At 49.1% G+C, this 19926-nt stretch overlaps 1 protein-coding gene across 5 annotated transcripts in view; it reads left to right on the top strand.

Annotated features, from left to right (window-relative positions):
• Positions 1-19926, top strand: part of MYT1 (myelin transcription factor 1) — a 61043-nt gene that overhangs the window by 16783 nt on the left and 24334 nt on the right. For all 5 annotated transcript variants that reach the window (XM_085078911.1, XM_085078910.1, XM_085078913.1 and 2 more), the window contains exons 2-7: positions 4620-4720; positions 11735-11789; positions 13641-13671; positions 16820-16882; positions 17609-17856; positions 18670-19542. In XM_085078911.1, coding sequence (XP_084935037.1) covers positions 4620-4720; positions 11735-11789; positions 13641-13671; positions 16820-16882; positions 17609-17856; positions 18670-19542 — 1371 coding nt within the window. The remainder of the gene's footprint in view (positions 1-4619; positions 4721-11734; positions 11790-13640; positions 13672-16819; positions 16883-17608; positions 17857-18669; positions 19543-19926) is intronic.

Genomic DNA, 19926 nt, shown 5'->3' with positions numbered 1-19926 from the left:
GGCTGGAAGGAGGATGTGAGTCACTTGCGCTTCAGGCAGAGCTGGAGGAGGGAGCCGAGGCAGGGGATGCTCCCTGGGCTACAGGAATTGCTGGAAGGAGGGTGGCAGGCTCTTGTGGCTGGAAACAGGGAAGCAGCAGCACGGGGATAGCAGTGACCTGTCCTCTCCCCCTTGGCACAGTCTGGTGCTCCCCTCCCGTGTCCTGTGCCCCAGGAGCTGCAGAGCTGAGCAAGCTGTGCTCGGCTGTTGGCACCAAACCCCTCGGAGCTGTGCTGCTGCTGAGCACTCTGTGCTGCAGGGGCTGTTTGGCTGGGAAAGCACAAGAAAGACTTGTTCCTACTGAAATCAAACCCTTCCCTTCCTTTGGGTAAGGGGAAAAGAAAAGGTCATGGTGCACGTCACAGGTTTCATGATGTCAGTGTGCAGTTTGGCAGCAGGGTGGGTTAAGCCAGCACTGTAGGTTTGTTGGGGCAGTGGGATCATTAATGCAGGTCACTGGTGCCATGAGTTGTTGGGTCTCTGGACAGCCATGCAGTGCTGCAAGGCACCCTCTCAGCTGGGGATGATGTGGGAATGAGGAGCAGAGAGCTCACAAGCAAACTATGAGCTGTGCAGACACAGCCATGGGGGCAGATCCCCACAGCTCAGCCCTGGCTTTTAGGAGGAAACTACTCACAACCCCTTAATTTTTCCTTTTATAGAGGTTATAAACTCTCTGGGACTTGTCCAGGTAAGCTCCTCAGGGGAGAATGTCAAAGCTCAACATCCCCATCCCTGGAAGTGTCCAAGGCCAGGCTGGATGGGGCTTGGAGCAACCTGGGATAGTGGAAGGTGTCCCTGCCCATGTCCCTGCCCACAGGGGTGGAACAAGATGATCTTTGTCCTTTCTAACACAAACCATTCCACAATCTCCCTGGTGATTGCTCAGCTCCTCTCTAAACATGATAAGGAAAAGTATCTTTAGGTCAGCAAATGAGCAAAGTAAAACTACAATCTAGCCAGCCGTGCTAGATCTCCCATCCATACATCCCATCTTAACTAATTATTAAATCATATTTGCTGATAAGTATGAGATGTAATATCTATTACACAGCTGTTAAACCTCAATTAATATGTTTTAATGATCAGTCGTTTACTGTGCAATATACAATTAACATCCGGTATTAGATCTTAAATTAAATGCGTGTTTGGGAAGCTAAATTTGCAGCACTGAACACAGCCCTGCTGCAGTAAACAGAGATAACTGCCTGCAATAGGCAGCATTCCTGTCCCTGAGAGGGGACTAAACCAACACTCCTGGCATCAGAGATAAATAGAGAATTGCTGGAGAAGCTGGGTTCTACTTTTTCAGTGTATTTTGATTCCTTCAGAGGTTTTAATTTCTTTCCTTTGGAAAAAGCATCCTGATGCAGAGCTGCTGTGCTCCTGCAAATGGGAAGGTTGAGGTGCGTGGGGTGCTGGCTCAGAGGGGTCTTTTCTTGGCAAAGGTTGGGCAGAACCACAGGGCAATTAATTGTGCTGAGTCCTGGAGCTGTGTGAGGGCGTTCAGTGCTGCAGTTTGGAGCTGAGACTTTAAATCAAAGATAAGGCTCATGTTACCTGCCAGGAGAAAAGCTCTCATTGCACCAAGGGCTTGGGGCCATGCAGGGAAGTAAATTCAGTTCTTGGTGCTCTCCAGGCAGTGGCCACAGAGCTGTGTGTGTGGGCAATGAACTGCAAAATCACAGAATGGTTTGGGTTGGAAGGGACCTTAAAGATGATCTTGTTCCAGTTCTCTCCAGTCAGGGACACCTTCCACTGGACCAGGTTGCTCCAAGACCTGTCCAACCTGGCCTTGGACACTTCCAGGGATGGGGCAGCCACAGCTTCTCTTGCAGTCTTTGCCAGGGCCTCACAAACCTCTGAATAAAGAACTTCTTCCTAACAGTGAATCTAAATCTCTCCTTAAGCTGTTTCTCCTTAACTCATCACTATTTGCCCGTGTAAAAGTTGCTCTCCCTGTTTTCTATAAAATGCAGGGGTGTCAGTCAGCCAGCAGTGCAGAGGGGTGCAGCAGCCATGGAGTGGCTTCTCCAAACTAGAGAAGGTCTAGAATTGGGTTTTGAGATATTTTTTTTTTCAAATTCACATAAAAGTTGGGGCTACAAAATACTCCTTCTGATCCCCTACACTGCTGCAGTGTCTGCCCTGAGAAGTGAGCCCACACTGTCTGGTGGGATGCTGAAAAACCCAGTCTGTTCTCAGCACACTGCTGCCTCGTTAACTCAGGATTCACCTTTCCCTTGAAAAATGCGCCTGAACAAAAATGAAGAAAAATTTTCCTCCCTTCCTTTTCCTTTTCTTACACTCGGAGGAACAAATGAAGATTGATATGTTTTTCTTCTAGTCTTTCAGTTTGAATATGCAGTGATGCATCTTATGAGGAAAGGAAGCTTTCACCCTCCATCTTTTCTCTACAGGACCTTCCCCTCACCCCAGCCCTCTGCAGAGATTTGGGGACAGGCTGGGGCTGCAGTTGGGGCTCTGTGAGGACATGTGCCACCAGGCAGCCCCCTCCTCATTTCCTGTTCATCCTCACTCCAAAGCTTACTATGATGTTTGTTGTGTTTATTTTGAGTGGAATTTTCTGCTGCTCTTTGGAAGGTTAATTTTTTTTTTCTGGCAAATTAATGCTTTCTTCTCTCTTTGGAAATGTAAAGTAAAATGCACATGAGTCTGATTAATGCTCCAAATTGCTGTGGTCTCCCTCCCAAGTTTCCACACCATCTTGCTTGGGGTGGATGAGGGTGACACAAATATTTCACAGAACTTGTTCTTTCGTACCAGGATTCTACACAACTTGCAATGCTTTGGTTCACAGCTGGCTTTTCTCTGGATATTCCAGAAAGGGGCAAATAGATTCAAGGTTTGGGAAAGAACATCACTTGGCAGAGGATGGTGGTGGCTTGTCATAAGTGGTGATGGGGAAAAGCAGCTTGTCTAAGACTCCAGTCCTGATGGGGTGGAAGGAGTTGGTGGGGGAAATCTGGTGGTTTGCTTTGGGATGTGAACGCCAGGCAGTGACCCATCAGACCCACTGAACATCTAGGTAATTTTCCAACAGAAAATGGATGTGAGTTCTCCAGGCTCTGAGATATCAATGTCCCAGCTGAGTGCCAGAAGGGAAGCTAAAACCTGTGTTTAAGGCAATATCCCACATCTCCTCGTGGGTGGCCCAGGCAGGGGTTAACAGATGTGTCCTTCACATAACCAGTGAGCTTCGTTTCTGCTGAAGGCAGGATCCGGAGGGAGGTGGAAAGGGCAGAGCCAGCAGTGCAAGTTGATCCTCCCCGGAGACCAGATGCATTTAACAGCATGGAGTAGAGGAAATCTGATTCCAGTGTTGACAGAGCTGCCTTGGCCACTCCAGCTGGGCTGGGCAGAGGGACTGGAGCAGGCTGGAAGGCTCTGAGCTGGTGTGGCCAACACACCTTCAGCCTGGCCAAGGCTCCTTGCCCAAACACCCACTCCTTTCCCTTTAAGGGATGAAGGCACGGGACGTTGGGATGTGGTCTTTGGCAAGGACAAGCTGGCACCTTGAGCCAGATTTATCCACAGCAGCTTCCAGAATTCACCCTTTGCCTGTGACTTGGGCACAAATGAAAAAGCAGGCCTGGAGAGAATGAGTCTGCATACGTGTTGCTAGTTTTTCCTCCTCATGGTTGAATCTCATGACCTCTGAACCTTTAAAAAATCTTCTAAGCTATCTTTGGGGTTATCTGGGATCCATTGTTTCTACAGTTTAACCCTCTCTCTGCTCCTGCCCCTACTGCATCCCTCCTACTTTAAAATGTACTGCCTGGGAGAAGGATGCTCAGGGACATGCTTCAGATAAGCAGGCAGGAAGTGCTGGCCTCTGATGTGCTATCAAAACATCTTTAGTTCTTCTTATTTAATATTTCCCCCCTATGTTCTCCTTTCTTCTGTCCATTTCTAGCTTCTTTCCCTCATTTTGCTTGGTTTTCATCATCTGCTTGGCCATCTGTGCCTCCCTGCTCCCTTTCCTCAGAGCTTCTCCAAGGCAGAATAATGTTTCAGCAACTCTTGGATTTTCTCTCCAAGCCCTGTGCCTTCTCTGTATGTCCAGGCTGGAACACAGTGCTTCAAAAAGGGTTTGAAGTCTCTAACACAAATTATTCTCCTGTGACACCTAGAAAAGTCTCCCCAGCTCCCCTCCTGGCTACAGAACAGCTGTTTTAGGACAAATACATAAAGGTGACTTTGACAGTCACATATCTTAGGAACTATCTTGGATGCACATCACCATAGCATTGACTTATCCCAGTCTTTCAGTGTTAATATTCAGCTGTTAATAGTGTGTTTTACAAATGAGGACAGAGCTGAGCAGAGTTGCAAGGTTTGGGGTAGACTGAGGGTGGAAATTCTTCATGGTTGGGGCTCTTGGCCTCGGCACAGAGCCCTGGGGTCCTGCTCAGGGCATGGAGACCCTCAGGACTTGTACAACCATTAAAGAAAGCAGGCAGGGAACAAATCCTGCATTTCCACCTCTGGTTGATGCTGCTGATGGGGTGCTGGTCTGACTCCAGGTCCTGACCTCATGTTCCTCTTTCCCTCCCCAGAAAATGAGTTTCGGGGTGAGCTGCTGAATCAGAGGTGGACGTGTGGAGAGAAGATCAGCAGCTGCGAGGGAGCCGCTGGCCTGCACGGCACACACATCAAGGTGAGTCCACAAACAGGGGCTTTTTTAGGACAGCAACCTCCCCCCACCCCATGTGCTGGCCATAGGACAAGGGCCACATGTGCTCCAGCCCCTTTTGGACCAGCTGGTCCCTGGGGAATGAGCCTTTCCGGTCCCACAAAGTGATGGGCAGGACTTGGAAATCTCTGTCTCCTTGCTACAGCCAAACCTCCTGTATAGTGAATCTGAGCAGGGAGGGCTTCCAGCTGCCAAAATTTGGCTTGGAGTGCAGATATTTAAATCCTTGCCTTCCTCTCCGGTGCCATCCTCCAAGGGAGGCTCAGATCTGGGTATTTAGGTCACTCCCAGGCCTGTTAAAAGAGGCTCTTTCTCCAAGGCGCCGGCTGGTCGGAAGGAGCCCCTTGAACACCAGGTGAAGCTGTGGTGCCTTTGGAGGGGACAAGCGAGTCATTCATCCCCACCGGGACCCTGGACAGCTCCTGGGGCTCAACAGAGCCGCTCATTTACTGCTGCAGCTGTGGCTGATGAAAGAGGTACAGCCAAGGCTGTCAAACCTCCTGGCAGATTCACTGCCAGCAGATTAGGAAGCTTTAATTAAGCAGAGAACTGGGCTGTTCACTGCACGAATGGTGCTTCCTGTCCTATTCTGGCCTCTCAGTAGTGAGGCACCATCTCCAGTGAGTGGAGGGACCCACCTGGGTGATGAGGAAGCTTGACTGATGTTACTAACTCTTCCCACATCCCCAGATAAGCCAAACCCTGGGAAAACCCCAAACCAGCAAAAATCCACCCTTAAAAGCATCCTTCTTCACTAACAAGCTGTCAGCTGCATGCAGGTGTTGCCAGGAAAGCTCACACCTTCTTAGAAAGCAGAGTAAGCAGTTGTTGCTATATTTAAAATGAGCTCAATTAAGGCTTTTCTATTGAACCTGCCAAATAAGCACTTAGGTTAGATTTAATAAGATTGTCGTATGTTAATAAAGTAATGATTACAAAAGGTAACATTCCCAGTACCTGGCGCTCATCTGGAGCTCTGCCTCTAACAAGCACATCACGAATATTAACCATTTCCCGCAATCCTCAGCTCTGCTTATCTGTGTTTTAGCTGAGTGCTTGGCTCAGGGGTGAGAGGAGGAAATGGGGAGGGGGAGTCTGAAGGGAGCCTGGATATTGTGTGAGTCTGCAGCCTTCTTACCTCACAGCGGGGAGAGGTCTAGATCACTCTCCAACCTTTGGATCTGCATTGTGTGCACATGCTTGCACTTCTCTGTGTGCTCATAAAATATATATTGTATTTAAATGTAGTTTTTCATGCCAGTCACAGCTCGTAATCCACAGGATGCGCAGCGGTGAAGGACAATGGGATGTGGGGCACGTTTACTTATTTATTTTTGCCTCTAAAGAGGTCCAGGCATGGGATAAAATTTCCCATGACAGGTTTGAAATGAGATCTCTGCAGTGCTGGGGAGAGCTGATCTCTGCATGGAGCCAGCTGAGCCTGGACACTGCTGCCAGGGCTTGTCCTGGACCATGGTGTCTGGTGGCAAAATTAACCTTTGTCTCCCAAGCCTTCCTTGTTTACCTGTGCCGTGGGGATCTAGCTGGGATACAGCTGAATAGCAGGCAGGCTGCTGGTGAAAGCTGACTGCTGCCAGGACAGGTTGGGCTGATGGTGGCAGAGCCACCAGAGCCCATCCCTGCTGTCCCCTTCAGAGAGAGGCACCTCAGCAATCCCCTCACATTGTGCCACCCGAGGATAATATTATGGAAAAGGCAGCTAGCTTATCACTGAGCAGGAAAACAATGAGATTGAAGAACTACAATTTTTCCCCCCTCTTCCCTACCCCTCCTCTCCTGGCGTGAGAGCCTCCTGCACGTACGGAGCCACTTAGGTCTGGCTGGCAGCGCTCCGCAGCGCATCCCAACCATCACGAGGAAAGAGTGTGTCAACTTCAAGCACAGCCTCTGAAATCACCCAGCCTAATGCCGGGCTGTCAGCGCTGCCCAGGCAGCGGTGCAGCTGCGCCTGTGTCAGACGTGATGCTCGGGAGCAGCTTTTCTGCTCCGCTTCCCTCGAGTGTGGAGGATGCTGCTGCCATCGCTGCGGAGCAGCAGCGCTCGGGAAGCGCTCCACTCGCAGCGCTGGGTGCTTCTGTGGAGCCTTGCTGCAAATGCAAAGTGACAGCACGGCTTCGGGAGGATGTTTGTGACACAGCTGGAGTGTCGCATCCGAGGTGGGTACAAGCTGTGGGTTTGCAGCTCAACATGTCAAGGCAAAAATCCTCCCCCTCCCGACTCGGAGCCCGGGAACACCGCGCAGGGTGTCCTTTCCTGGAAGCAGTCAGAGCAAAAGGCAGACGGGAGCTTGTTCAGCCGAGAACAGGACTCACAATAGGTGGAACGTCAGGAGGATTTAAATCAAGCAGCTAGGAACACCCTAAAGGAAGGAGAGGGGAAAAAAATCCTCCTAATCTCAGAGTGTGGTTATAAAATAGCAGCTGGGAGCTACTACTGAGCCTTTTTTTAAAAGTAGAGGCACACTGTTGATCGAAGGTATTCCTCCTTCAATCACTCCTTATTTATTTATTTTAAAAATTCACAGCTAGAGAAGGTCCAGCAGGACAAAATCCTCATTTTCTGCAATGACAGAAAGGTGCCATGGCACTATACAGAGAGGAAAGGAGAGAAATTTGGAGACCTAGGTCCAGGTCTCTTCACCTGTATTCAGCCTGCAACAGCCAAGGAGGAATTCATCATAGGAAAACAAAACAAGGGAGGAGAAATCAGGGTATGAGAGGCAGTTAGTTTTGCTGCCTTTTCCCTTGAGGAGGTAAAGAAGGGACTTTAGATCTGCAAGAAGGGAAGGACCAAGCAGGAAAACTTCTTTCAACAATTCTGTAGGAAAAAATGTCATTTCTTCTGGCATTTTCCTTCTGCTGCTAGGCAAATATAAATTTGGGGGTTTTAAAAACTAAAAATAGAGGCACTGTGTGTCTTTCTGTCCCTTATAGCTCAGATGATGCTTTTTGCAATCGGCATTTTGCTACGTCCACAAATAAGCACCGATGGAAGCTCTGCTGCTTTCAGTGTAAAATAAATATTCCTGTTGAATCCTCACCTCCCTTTGTCCAGTGGAAGGGTTTTTCAGCGTGTTTATTTTCTCTGAGCTCCGTGGTGCTCTTGAATACATATAAAGTATTACTGCTGACCGGGGGGAATTTCAGCAGGGCCTTTAATGGCAGATTTGCATAGAGCTGTCGAAGCTCAGGCACACCTGGGCATCAGCACGTGCTGGGCTCCCAGTGGGTTTGTGTTCTGTTATGTTCCTCGGGCTTCCATTGGACAGGAAATGTGTATTAAGATAAGAAGGAAGAAGAAAATGTCAACCCTGTAGGTACTCTGTAAAATGAAACTTCAGATCCGTGCTGTATTGCTGTCTTGGCAGCAGAACAAGACCTTTACTGTAGAATTCAGCTGTTAAAATTCACATTGTGCTCGGGTTAAACACATTTTTGAGTTTATCTGTCTGAACCTCATTGATTTAGGTTTGCAGTATTGACATATTATCATTATAACTTGTGTTTTGCTCGTGTCAGGGAGCTCCTTAGTGCAGGGTAAACACACGGGGCAGAGGATATTTCTTACTTTTAGAGAGAAAAGAGGGGAAAATGAGCACTTAGAGCTGATGTTCCCAAGGTTACCCTGACTAGTGTAGGCAAAGCACTGAGCTAAATCCTGAAGGGAATACCCTGAGACCCAGCACAGGGTCTTTTCCTGTAGTGTTGGGTTAGGAAACTTGCTGGATGCTTACTTTGATTTAATCTTAGAGATAACCCATGGACAAGATGAGGAAATGTGGAATAAAACTCTGTTCTTCCTAGCTGGTCTAATGTGCTTGTGGCTGGCATCTGGCAGCAATAATTTATTTCCAGGTTCCCTTTTGGATTGCTTTGTTTTCTTTCGGAGTTAAAGCAATGAGACTGAAATCCAGACAGCTCCTCAGCCTGGCTGTTATGTGAACAAGAGGGAGACCTAATGAAAATACCCTGTCGGTCTCCAGGACTGCAAACATGCACTGTGTGACCTGAAATTTCGCATTAAAACGATCTGTCTAGAGGGCTTCTGGCTGAGGAGGCAACAATAAAGGACAATGGTTTCATGTAACCTTCCTGCATCTGAGCCTGATGTCACGGAGGCTCCAGAGCTCAGCCATGGCTCTGCCACTTGTTTAAGTTGCCTGGGAGGAGCAGGGGCTCAGCTCCAAAATGGATCTTATTCCTGGTGTTTCTGCACTTTGGAGGAAAATGAGGATTTTTGAGGATGAGCTTGTTGGTAGAAAACAGAATCTGAGAGTGCAGAGCCCACCCCATCCCAATGGTGATGTAAGTGAAGCATTTTAAATGCACAGTGGTGAGGCTGTGTCAAGTTTTCTAAACAAGTAATGGGGTCTTCCCTATGGGGAAAGCCCCTAATAATTTAGAAGTTTGGAGTTGTTTTGATTTGTTTTTTTTTTTAAATAATAGGCCAGGCAAGGCAGCTTATTTGGCTTTTCCATTCTTTGGTCCTTAACAAGGACAACCTCTGGGTCACCAAAGATCCCTTCCAGCCCTGAGAATTCTGGGTTCTGTGAGTCTGTTCCTGCCTTAGATGGCTCCTTTCCCCTTTGCCCATGTGGTGACACGCTTCCCAGGGTGCTTGATCCTGGCTTGAAAGAGGTGTGGAAGGCAATGGGAGGAATTGCTCTGAGGTGCTGTGCTGTAGTGAGGAGCCTGGATGGCAGCTCAGACGTGATACTTAACTTATGAAGGCAAATGTGACCTGAAATGGGATCTCCCCTATTTATAGACAGGCAGCTTGAGCCCATCCCACCTTCCTGGCTAAGTAAAAATTTTGTTTTGCTGTCTTTGTGGACCCCAATCCCCCTTTTTTGGCCAGAGCTGGCCCCTTTCAGGCACTGCCCTCCCCACAGCCTGACCTCCTCTGCCCCTTTGAAAATCCAGTCTGCAGGAAACCCACATTGCCAGGGCACCACCCCAATGCATGCTATTTCCCTGGGACAGCTCTCAAAAATTAAAAAAAAAAAAGGAAAAAAGAAAGAAAAAGCCCTCTCTGAAATTCCTGCTGGCTGGAGGCTCCCAGCAATGCGAGGTTCCGTTGTGCTGGCGGCGTGTGGCGGCATTAGGGAGCGAGCTCAGCGCACGGCGGTGTGGAAAGGCTCATAAATGTAATGAAGTCCCTGTGACACCTGCTCCTCTCCACACTTTAAGCGGGAGCCATTGGTCCACAGGGAGCCAGGGCTTTAAAAATACAAATTATAGTAATTGTCTGCTGTGTTATTGGGAAGATTGTAATAAATGTGGAGCACAACACCGCCGTGCCATGAGCTGAATGCTGACAGGATGCATAAATTGCTCCAGGTTTTGATTCCTCCCACCCCCTCCCCATTTTTTTTTTCTTCTTTCCTCTCCAACCTCCCTGTCTAACAAATCACTGCATGTTAACACTGAATTTATGGAAGTGGCAGTGTGAAGGAGAGAGGTGCTTGGGGAAACTTCATCCCTCCTCTCTGAGGGGGTTTTAGCTGTGGTGCCCCATGGGCTGGGGACCCTGTCTGCTCCACCAGACTCCCTCCTTGCTGCTCCAAAACCTCAGGGAAAGCCCCAAGCAGTGCCTCCTTTGAGGGTGAGGGGCTCTGGCCCTTCTGCTGGGAGCTGGCAGTAGCATTTCTCCAGAAAGGTTTATAGGGTGCATGTGGGGATGCAGTGGCAAATACACCACCTGCACCATCCCCACTGCCAGTGGAGCAGCATGTGCTCTGCATGCATGTCCCTTCCTGCTCCTGGACCAGGAGGAGCAGCTGCTGCTGTCCCTGCTCTGCCAGGGGTGCTGGAGCTATTGAACCTCCTCACTGGGAGATAAAACAGGAGCTGGTTTGTTCCTTCTCTAACTGGGCCTTGTAGAGGGTGTTCCAGAGAGGTTTTTTATTATCTCAAATCCCCCTTGTAAATGGTTCTTTCACCTCTTTTTCTCTCTCCTTGTAATCTCTGGAGGACATGTCCCACATGGTAACACTGATTAAAGACCAAATTTTCCTCCCAACCCAGCAGACTCTGATCCCCCTCCCTGCTCACACTCCAGTCTTGCCATTCCCCCTTGGAATTTGCTGCCAAACGCTCCTGCCTGCAGAGAGAGCATCTCTGTGTCGAGGCCGAGACGTAAAACAGCTCTTTGACCACTTCAGCAGCTCCTTTGACAACTCTAATGAAATCCCGTTTATATTATTCCATCCATGTCTGTGTGCCATGCCATGGAGGTCCCTGCTTTCCTGCTCCCACCTCCAGGCACTGCCTGGTTTCAAAGGTGCTGCACCCCAGAGGTGGCTGCACTTCAGCCTCCTGCTACCTTGTGGCATGTGGTGATGTTTAATTAATATCCAGAACTTTGAAGTCCCTGATGTTACTTATTCATGGCCGCGTTCCCTGCAGACCTCGTGTTTGATGTCCACGTTGTGGGTTATTTAGATGCAGTCCTCTTTGTGGCAAATTTGAGCAGAGAGGAGAGGTTGTTCTTCAGGGCACTTGTGAAGAATTGCCCTTTTCAGGCAGGAGATCAGCTGCAGACACATATTCAGAGGTTTCTGGTTCTGTGTTGGCATTCCACACAGGTGCTCACAGCAGTTTCGTGCTGTAAATCCAGAGAAATCAGCTCTGCCCTTAACAAGAGGGCAGAACTCCTATCTCAGGCACAGCCATTCTCTATCATTGACCATCACATCTGGGCCTTTGTCTCTCTGTGCTACTTGACAGGCAAAGTCCTTCCTGTGTCCCAGGATGTGGAAATTAATTTAAAATTGCTAAATCTGGGCACTGTGGGTTGAACAATAGCATCGAGGCAAGAAGCCTCCATCTCAAAACCACAGGAAAGCTTTTCCAGCGGCCCAAGTATTTACACAGAGTGACAAGCCACACACAATACTGTCCTTTAATGACAATTTTCTGGTTATCTTTCAGTAATGATTCTTTCTTTCTGTTGCAGATGAGTTTAGAAAATGACGATAAGAGAGCACGCACGCGATCCAAGTCTATCCGAGGTGAGTAGGAGCACTGGGCTGTACAGACCTCAGCTCCCTGCACTTTCCTTGTTCCAAATAGGCTTTAATTTTTCAAGTCCAGGCTTAGCTCTTCCAGTTATGTTCACTGCCCTCACCCCAACCCCACAGAAATTTGTCTAAGAAACCTGCAAAAGTCCCAACTGCAAAACTTTATGATATTTAACCCTCATCCTCTACACCCAGCTGAAGGGAAATAACAAGCAAATAAGGAAAAACACCCCTGTGCCTGCTTTGCTGTAGGGGATGGCAATCATTGGCGCTTCAGATCAGCTCCCGGGGCTTTCATCAGGCTCACTCTGCCAGCAGCTTTGAAGTCACACATCTGAGAGAGCCTGGCAGAAGTAGCTCACGCTGGAGAAGCAAATGGGCCATCCCCCGGCAGGGAGGGGAGGACAAACAACTGGTTAATGCAAAGATTGATTGCTATTTATTTTCTGATTTAAAAAAAAAAAAAAGAAAAAGAGAGAACTGCAGTTCTTCGTGTGCTTTCTCTCTGGGAGAGGGTGAGAGGCTCTGATGGAGCCCAGGGTGTCACCTTGGGTGGTCCCTTAGCCATGTGTGATGGTTACAGACCAGCCTCTCTCTTTTTTGGTTCATTTTTGTGGTTGTAGACGTGACAAGTGACAAAGGTGGCTGGAAGTGAGGAACCAACAAGGTTGGAAAGGTGTGATGGCTGCAGGGACTGCAGCTCCATCCTACAGCTGGGCTGGACCACCTTCCTTCTGCCCTCACCTTCCCTCCTCCTTGCTCTTCACAGCATCTGCACCTTCTAAAAACAAAACCAAGCCCAGATGTTGCCAGCTGTGTTGAACCCAGCTTGAATATATTTGAATTTCATTGTTTTGTTGCACATGCACAAAGGTGCTCGTTCAGGTTGCAAATGAGAGCGCCCTGACTCTATTTATTTTCTCACACCCTGCCTTCCCCACGCTTGAATCCGGGTTTTATTGATGTGAAAAGGTAATTTATTGCCTGCACCCTGGGACTCAGCACTGCCTCCAGTTTGTTGAAGCTTGTGAGTCATCCCACCGGGAGCTGGATCCCAGGAAACCCAATTAGCTCAAACAAATTGAGCAAACGTGTTATGGTTTTTAGCCTGGGCAAATTTAGACTTGTGCTGAGGGATTTTTTTTTCCTCTTGATTATTTGGATTTCTGGCTGGATGCAAGGTTTCAGCTGCAATGTGAAGTTGTTCTATGTTGTCGTTGTGAGCAGTGAAAAGCCCTCTTATTCACAAGTGGGGAATAATCCCTCAAAATCCTACAAAATGTTGTTTACCCTAAACACCAAGTAACAAAACCCTGTCATATGTCTTAGGCTCCTGCAACAGTCCGGTGTGACAGGGAGAGGAGAAAAAAATATTGGTGTTATAGAGGTGAATGTGGCCATTGTAGGAAAATTGTTGTGAACTGTGAAAGAAGAAATTGAAGAACAGATTTAAAGGGCGAAAAGAGAGATGAAAAAAACTCAGTCTTTATTTAGAAGCGTTTGAGTTACATGCATGCATGTCAGAAGAGCTCCATTGACTTCAAAGTCATCACGGATTCAAAGAAGAGAGGCAGTCCCTGATGCTGCCAACGTGCACTCACCTGCTTGAAAATAAGCACAGGAGGGAGGATTTACAAGGCAGGATGATAATTTACTACAGGCTGGCATGCAGCAAAGGACAGCAGGATAGATTGGCCCTGTCTTTTCCAAATGGGATGCCCGGGGGGGCAATAGAAATCCAGCTGCAGGCAGGAGAGTTTCAGTCTTGGGGGGATCCAGGCAGCCCTGGTGTGTTTCTGACCTTGTGTTTGTTTCCATTGCTGCATCCTGCCCTTTGCCCAGTGCCCACGGAGCTCATCGGCCAGGAGGTGAGGTAAGGACCCTGCTGCTCCTTGCTGGTGGGAGGGATGGGGGGTCTCATGGTGGCACTGGCTGGAGAGCAGCCCCTCAGCTCGGGGACCTGGGTGAGGGGAGCAAACCCCTGGGACTGATGGGGTCTCACTGTGGGGCTTCTGTTGGTGGTTGTGTCCAAGTCCTCAGGGTACCACTTGACAACACATCAGAGGAATCTCAAGAGTTAAAGAAATGAAAACAGGAGCTCTAGATGAATCAGATTGGGCTGGAGACCCTCCAGCCTTCCACTGTCCTGTCCCAGATCTAAGCCCAAGCAAAACCTGACACTCATATTTTGTGTTTCAGTATCACTAGGGTAAACATCCTACTAACCAGAGGGTTTTCCCCCATATTTGTCACATCACTTCTGCTGCCGGATGCCCCTGTGGCCCCATGTCCCCATTCAGTCCCCGAGGTCACGTTGTCACCCATTTAGCAGTGCTGGGATGCCAACAGCAGCAGCCAGAGGAGCAGGAGCAGAGCCTCTGCAGCCCTACAGAGCTTCTCATTAGATCTAACAGCCTCCCCACCTCTGAGCTCCCACTAAACCTTGCACAGGGGCTTGTGCAGAGGTAGGAGCCTTTAACCTGGACAGGCACCAATAGCAGGGGCTGCTCGTCCTCTCAGCCTTCCTTAAGAGCCGCATGTGTCAAAGAGTAATTGGACCTAAACCAACCCAATTTCAGAGCATTTCTGCTCCTCCACTCTCCCATTACTCTGGAGAGCCGGGAGGAGCCAGCGCTGGGCATGCCCCTTCTCCAACTTTTATTGCTGAACACTTGAGTGGAGGTGGTAATTGGAGCAGGTGACATATCTAAGGGGCAGGACAGAGTGCTCCACAAAGCCATCTCTGCAGCTGTCACCTAATTGCCTGAATAACTGGACGATTAATCGACTAATTGGAAGCAGGGCATCGTCTGCATAACAATAAGAAGCCCTTTTGTCAAGCAGATGAAGGCTGCGGATAGGGGGAGAGCTGGTCGGTGTGGTGGCGCTTGAGGGATGGAGAGCAGCTTTAATAGACCTCGAAGCCCGTTTTGGCTTTCGGGACTCCTGCCAAAATACATGAAACTTCCCCAAAGGAGAGTGGGGAGGGAAAGGCTGGCCCAGAGCATGTAGAGCATCACCTTTGTGCTGGTGCTTTTTAAAGGCATTAAATCATCCCACTGAAGCCAGAAACATCCCAAATCGACACCTGCTTCGGCAAACCTCGATGCTGAAGCACTTGGCTCTTTCCTACATACTTTTTATTGCAGGCTTCATTTAATCACATCGAAAATGGGGTGATGGGTAATCAGCTTTAATTGATCCAGGAAAACTTATAAAAGCCTGTAACATCTTCATCAGAGCTGCTCTTGTTTCCCATTGAATAAGGCCTTTTTCAGGCAAGTCACTAGTGACATAAACACCACTCTGTCTTTTGGTGTGCAGTTACTGAAAGTGTGGCTCAGGACAGAGGAGCTTCAGTCAGGACTGAAGGCAATTAAAATGAAATAGACTTTTGGATCATAAGCAGTTAAGAGGGAAGCTCCCTCTTCCAGTTGTACATGTTAGTGGGATGAGATTTTGTTCTCTATGACCTCGAGTGTCCTGCTGGAGAAGGGACACCTCACTTTTGGTGGGGTTGGGGCTGGGTGGGGATGCCAGAAGAGTTGGGAGCTATCCCACAAGAGATGGCATTGATGTTCAGCATCATGGGTTCAAGCCAGGTCATGAGCAAAGGGGATAACAGGAAGGGGGGACTTGTCTGGAGGAGCCACGAGGTGCAGCTTCACCTTTCCATGAAGTTGTGTTCCCTTAGGGGATGTGCTGCCACCATTTGCTCTCAGCATTAGTTTGTTGACCTAAAGCAAGCCAGGCTCGCTGAAGGAAGGATTCCTACTCTCCTGACAGCTCAGCAGCACCGTCCTGTCCCTGTTTTGGGATGAATTATATTCTTTGAGCACAAAGATCTGACTTGTGTTCTGGGGAGTTGAACCATTAATAACCTGCCAGTGCTCCCAGAGCTGCTGCACCCATTAGTGCAGTCAGACCCTCTGTCCTCATCTTTCTGCAAGGGCTGAGCTCGGCTGAGAGCAGAAATTCCAAGTCCCTAAAGCCTGACTTGGCACTTGGTAGTACTTAATGTTGTCCCATGTCTTTTACTCAGAGAATAACAGGCTGGCCAGATCCCCTCTGGGCTGGCTGTGCCTTCTCCCTTTGCACTGTCATCAGGAGATTTCATTAGCACTTCCAGCTTCCCAGGCTGAGGGTGATACAGTGCTAAATGAGGTTATTAATCCTACACGACTCCAGAATTCCTCAGACATCAGGCAAGTCACTTGGGCATCCTATAATCAATGCCATAATCTGGTTTTGCCAGAAAATGTTTGCTTTAATGCTTCTTATCTGGAGCCCTTACAGCTCCTGAAGCTGGGACTAATTACCCCTGCAGGGGAGGCGTGTGGTCCCGTGTGAGGGATGCTCAAGTGAAGGCAGCAGTGGCTGTGAGTGGCTCAGAGCTCCCTGCAAGCCTTTAACTCATCCTCTTCTGCAGAGCAGCAGGAAAAAAATGCAGGGATTTGGGAGATCTGGTCACCTAAATCCCATCCCTTCCCCCAAAAGCGAGGATTTTAGTGCTGGTGATCTCCGTCCAACGTGTCTGGCTAAAACCTCCTTGATGAACTCCCAGCTCTGTCCAAAAATTGACCCATTTCTTATTGTAAGGAGCCCCAGTTCCCTGACAAGCCACCAGATAAGGGAAAATCCCATGTTTTCCCCCTGAGAAAAAGAAAACAGGAGAGTGGCAGCGGGGAGGCAGAGTGCAGTAGCTGTCTGCCTTTAAAAGCTTGCTCTTACACATGCAAATCTTTAATTAAACATACTCATAAAACTACAGCAAACCGTTCATCTAATTAAATGGGGTGAGTAATTTCATTAATTTTTAGCAAACTGCAAGGCTGCTCTCCTGCCCTCCTCCCTTGGAATTCAAAGGGACAAACTGAACCATTTGAAGGAAATTATCTTCAGTTAGTTTCTTCCTTGGGCACAGGACCTGTTTATCTGACTGTGGTTTATACAACTCTAATTAAAAATGAATTCTAGGAGTCTTCTTGCTGTTGCTGATGTTTGTTTGTTTCCCTCCCAAGCTGTCCAACCCCAGGCTGCAACGGCTCAGGACATATCCGTGGGAAGTATGCGAGACACAGAAGGTGAGGCGGGGTTGGAGGCAGTGGGGATGCAAAAATGTGAGCAGCAGACCCAAAGACAGGCGTTCACTGGAGGAAGTCTGGTTCAGAGCAGCAACCCAACTTGTCTGCCCCAAATCTGCCTGTTTCTGGCTCTCCGTCAGTCCCTAAGGGATCCTGGGGGGATCTGCTTTTCCAGACTCATGGCAGCCTTCCTACAGACCCCAAACTTGGCCAGAAATACCTGACTCAGCTCTCTGGGGTTGGTGGGAGCTGCTGCAGGGCAGAGATTTTGCCTCTATGGATGGGATGGGGAAATGAGAACACATTGGCTGCCTTGGATGCCATGTCAGCCTTATCTGAGGGTTTTTATCACCCCAAAATGGTGAAATTGGAGCAGTTGGTGGATGGTTCTGCAACCCATACCTAGTTTCATGGTGCCCTTCACCAACATTGGTGCTGGGAGCTGCTGGTTCTCCTGCTCCCTAGACAACTACTCCAGGGCTGTTGCATCCCAGCATCTGTGTGCTGATTTCTGGAAAAAAGTCGGTGTAGTTGCACAAAGAGAAGGTCTGAGAGCACAGCTGGCCACGAAGGGTTAAACCAGCTAAAAATCTGGGGTGCTGGATGAATTTTTTGGTAGTATTTGTGTATTTGTCCCACTTGCTTTTGCCTAACTGTTTGGGATGAGGTAGCCAGGCCTTTCTCCCTCTGCAATTCCTCCTCTCTACTCCTTGATCCCACCTGCAGTTTACAAAGCTGCCCTCTGGCCAAGAAGAGGAAACTTCAGGATGCAGAGGCCGAACATCTGGTGTCAAAGAGGAAGTCCCATCCACTCAAACTGGCCTTGGATGAAGGCTACAATGTCGACAGTGATGGCAGTGAAGAGGCAGAGGTCAAGGAGGAGTCTGGCTCCGATGAGTCGGAGGGGATGCTGGAGGAGGATGAGGCAGAGGCGATGGAGCAGGAGGAGACCCACAGCCCTGAGCCAGCAGAAGGTGCTTTAACATTATTGATTGCAGAGCTGTGTTCTGCAGATGAAGAAAGGGCAGGAAGTGTTAACAGCCAGGAGTTATAGCTCCTCTGAATTATGTACAGGATGGGTCCTTCAATTATTACGTTGGGTAGAAGTACAGTGGCAATGCTCTGGTTAAGCTGAGAGGGCACAGTGCCTCCAGTTTCTTAAAAGTGAAAGCTTTTCCATCAGGGATACTCCCTAGGGAAAGACCCATGGAAAGCACAGAGGAGCTTGCTGTGAGGCTGGGAAGGCAGCCAGGGTCCCACACTGGTGCCATGAGGGGCTCAGCAGGAGCCTCCTCCCTGGCCAGATCTGGCCACTATCCAAGAGAAGAGGAGTGACTCCAAAAGGACATGGATGTTCAGACAGGGTCCTGACACTGCCTTTCTCACTTGGTTGGGGTCCTGGACTGGGGGGCACTGGGAGAGGATGTCAGATATCTGCTGATGGGGCAGGCAGTGGGAAGATGGGGCATCTGAGGCTGGTGAAAGCTTCCCTGTGGAAATCCCTTTTCTACATGCCATCCCCAAATGCAATAAATTAAGCTGTTCCAGGGGTGGAGCTGTCAGGCTCCGGTTTCAATTAAGTTTAAGTATGACAATGAGAAGTTTGTCAGCTTATATAATTACTTTCTTTGCCCCCTTTTCTCTCCCCCTACCTTTTCTCTTCCCCCTCCTTTTCTCTTTTACTCCATTCTTCTTTTCCTCCTCTTTTCATTTCCCCTATTTTTTTTCTTCTCCGTCTTTTCTCTCCTTTTCTCTTTTCCTTTCTATTTTTGATTTCCCTCCCTCAGAGAGAAGCCCAGCAAAGTCAACCCACTATGGACAAAACACAGCAACAAGCACGTCTGGGCCCAGCAAGGCCAACTACAGCAGCTACCAAGAAATAATCGCCAACTCTCTCCTCAACTTAGGCCAAATAGCAGAGGAAACGCTCGCCATCGAAGGGCAGCTGCCCGAAACGGAGCTGCAGAGCTCCAAGCCAGCATCCAACGTTGTGCATTTGGTCCACGAGGATGCAGGGGAGGAGTTGGTGGAGGAGGAGTGTGACAAGGAGATCATCATTCAGACGGAGGATGCGGAGGAGGTCATCGAGGTCACCAGTGAGCGCAGCAGCGAGTTGTGTCCGGAGCCCAGGGATGACACAAATGGAGAGGAGTCCTGCAAGCTGGAAAAGGCTGAAGCGGAGGAAGAGGATGAGGAGGATGAGGAGGAGGAGGATGACGACGAGGAGGAAGAGGAGGAAGAGGATGAGGAAGAGGAGGAGGAAGAGGAAGAAGAGGAGGATGAAGAGGAGGAGGAGATGGCTCCTGAAGTGATCTGCGAGGAAGCTCCTCACACTTCTCAGGACACCCAGAAAAGCCACTGTGAAGGGCAGTTCAGCCCCAAGCCCGAGTACTCGGTCATCGTGGAGGTGAGGTCGGATGACGACAAGGACGATGATGCGCGTTCCCAAAAATCCGCCGTGACCGACGAGTCGGAGATGTATGACATGATGACCAGGGGGAACCTGGGGCTGCTGGAGCAAGCCATTGCCCTGAAAGCAGAGCAGGTGAAAATTGTGCGGGAGCCCAGCCGGCTGCCAGGAGAGCACGTGAAGCACTTCCAGGTGGAGGACAAACAGAGCAAACCGCTGGACAGCATCCGGAAGAGCTACTATGGTAAAGGTATGGGACAAACCTTTGTGTATCTCCCTCCTTCCCATCTCTGGTGAAAGAGCTGGACTTGTCTGCTCAGCACAGACTATTAGGCTGATGGAGGGGGAGTTCATAGCCCACAGGTGGAATTTAACCACAAATCCTCAATGCCCAGAGGGATGGGGACATCCTAGAGGTCAGCAGTGAATGCACGCAACGATGGTGTCCTCTACACTGTCATGAGGGTTTCTCCCTCTGAGTAGAGGATTTGCTTGGCTAAATTGTCAGTTAACCTTGAAAATCTCAGCCTGAGCAGAAGGGCTAATTTAAAATCCAAGTGGGTTTTAAAGTAATGGTAGGAATCTGGCCACAGCAACATGAGGGACGTGGCATCCCCTGACTTTGAGCCGGTTG

Source organism: Lichenostomus cassidix, chromosome 20 (genome assembly GCF_008360975.1).
Source record: "Lichenostomus cassidix isolate B80296 chromosome 20, HeHo_3.0, whole genome shotgun sequence".
Lineage (NCBI taxonomy): Eukaryota > Metazoa > Chordata > Aves > Passeriformes > Meliphagidae > Lichenostomus > Lichenostomus cassidix.
The sequence above is the reverse complement of the archived record's forward strand: the minus strand, read 5'-3'. Positions and strand labels throughout refer to the sequence as shown.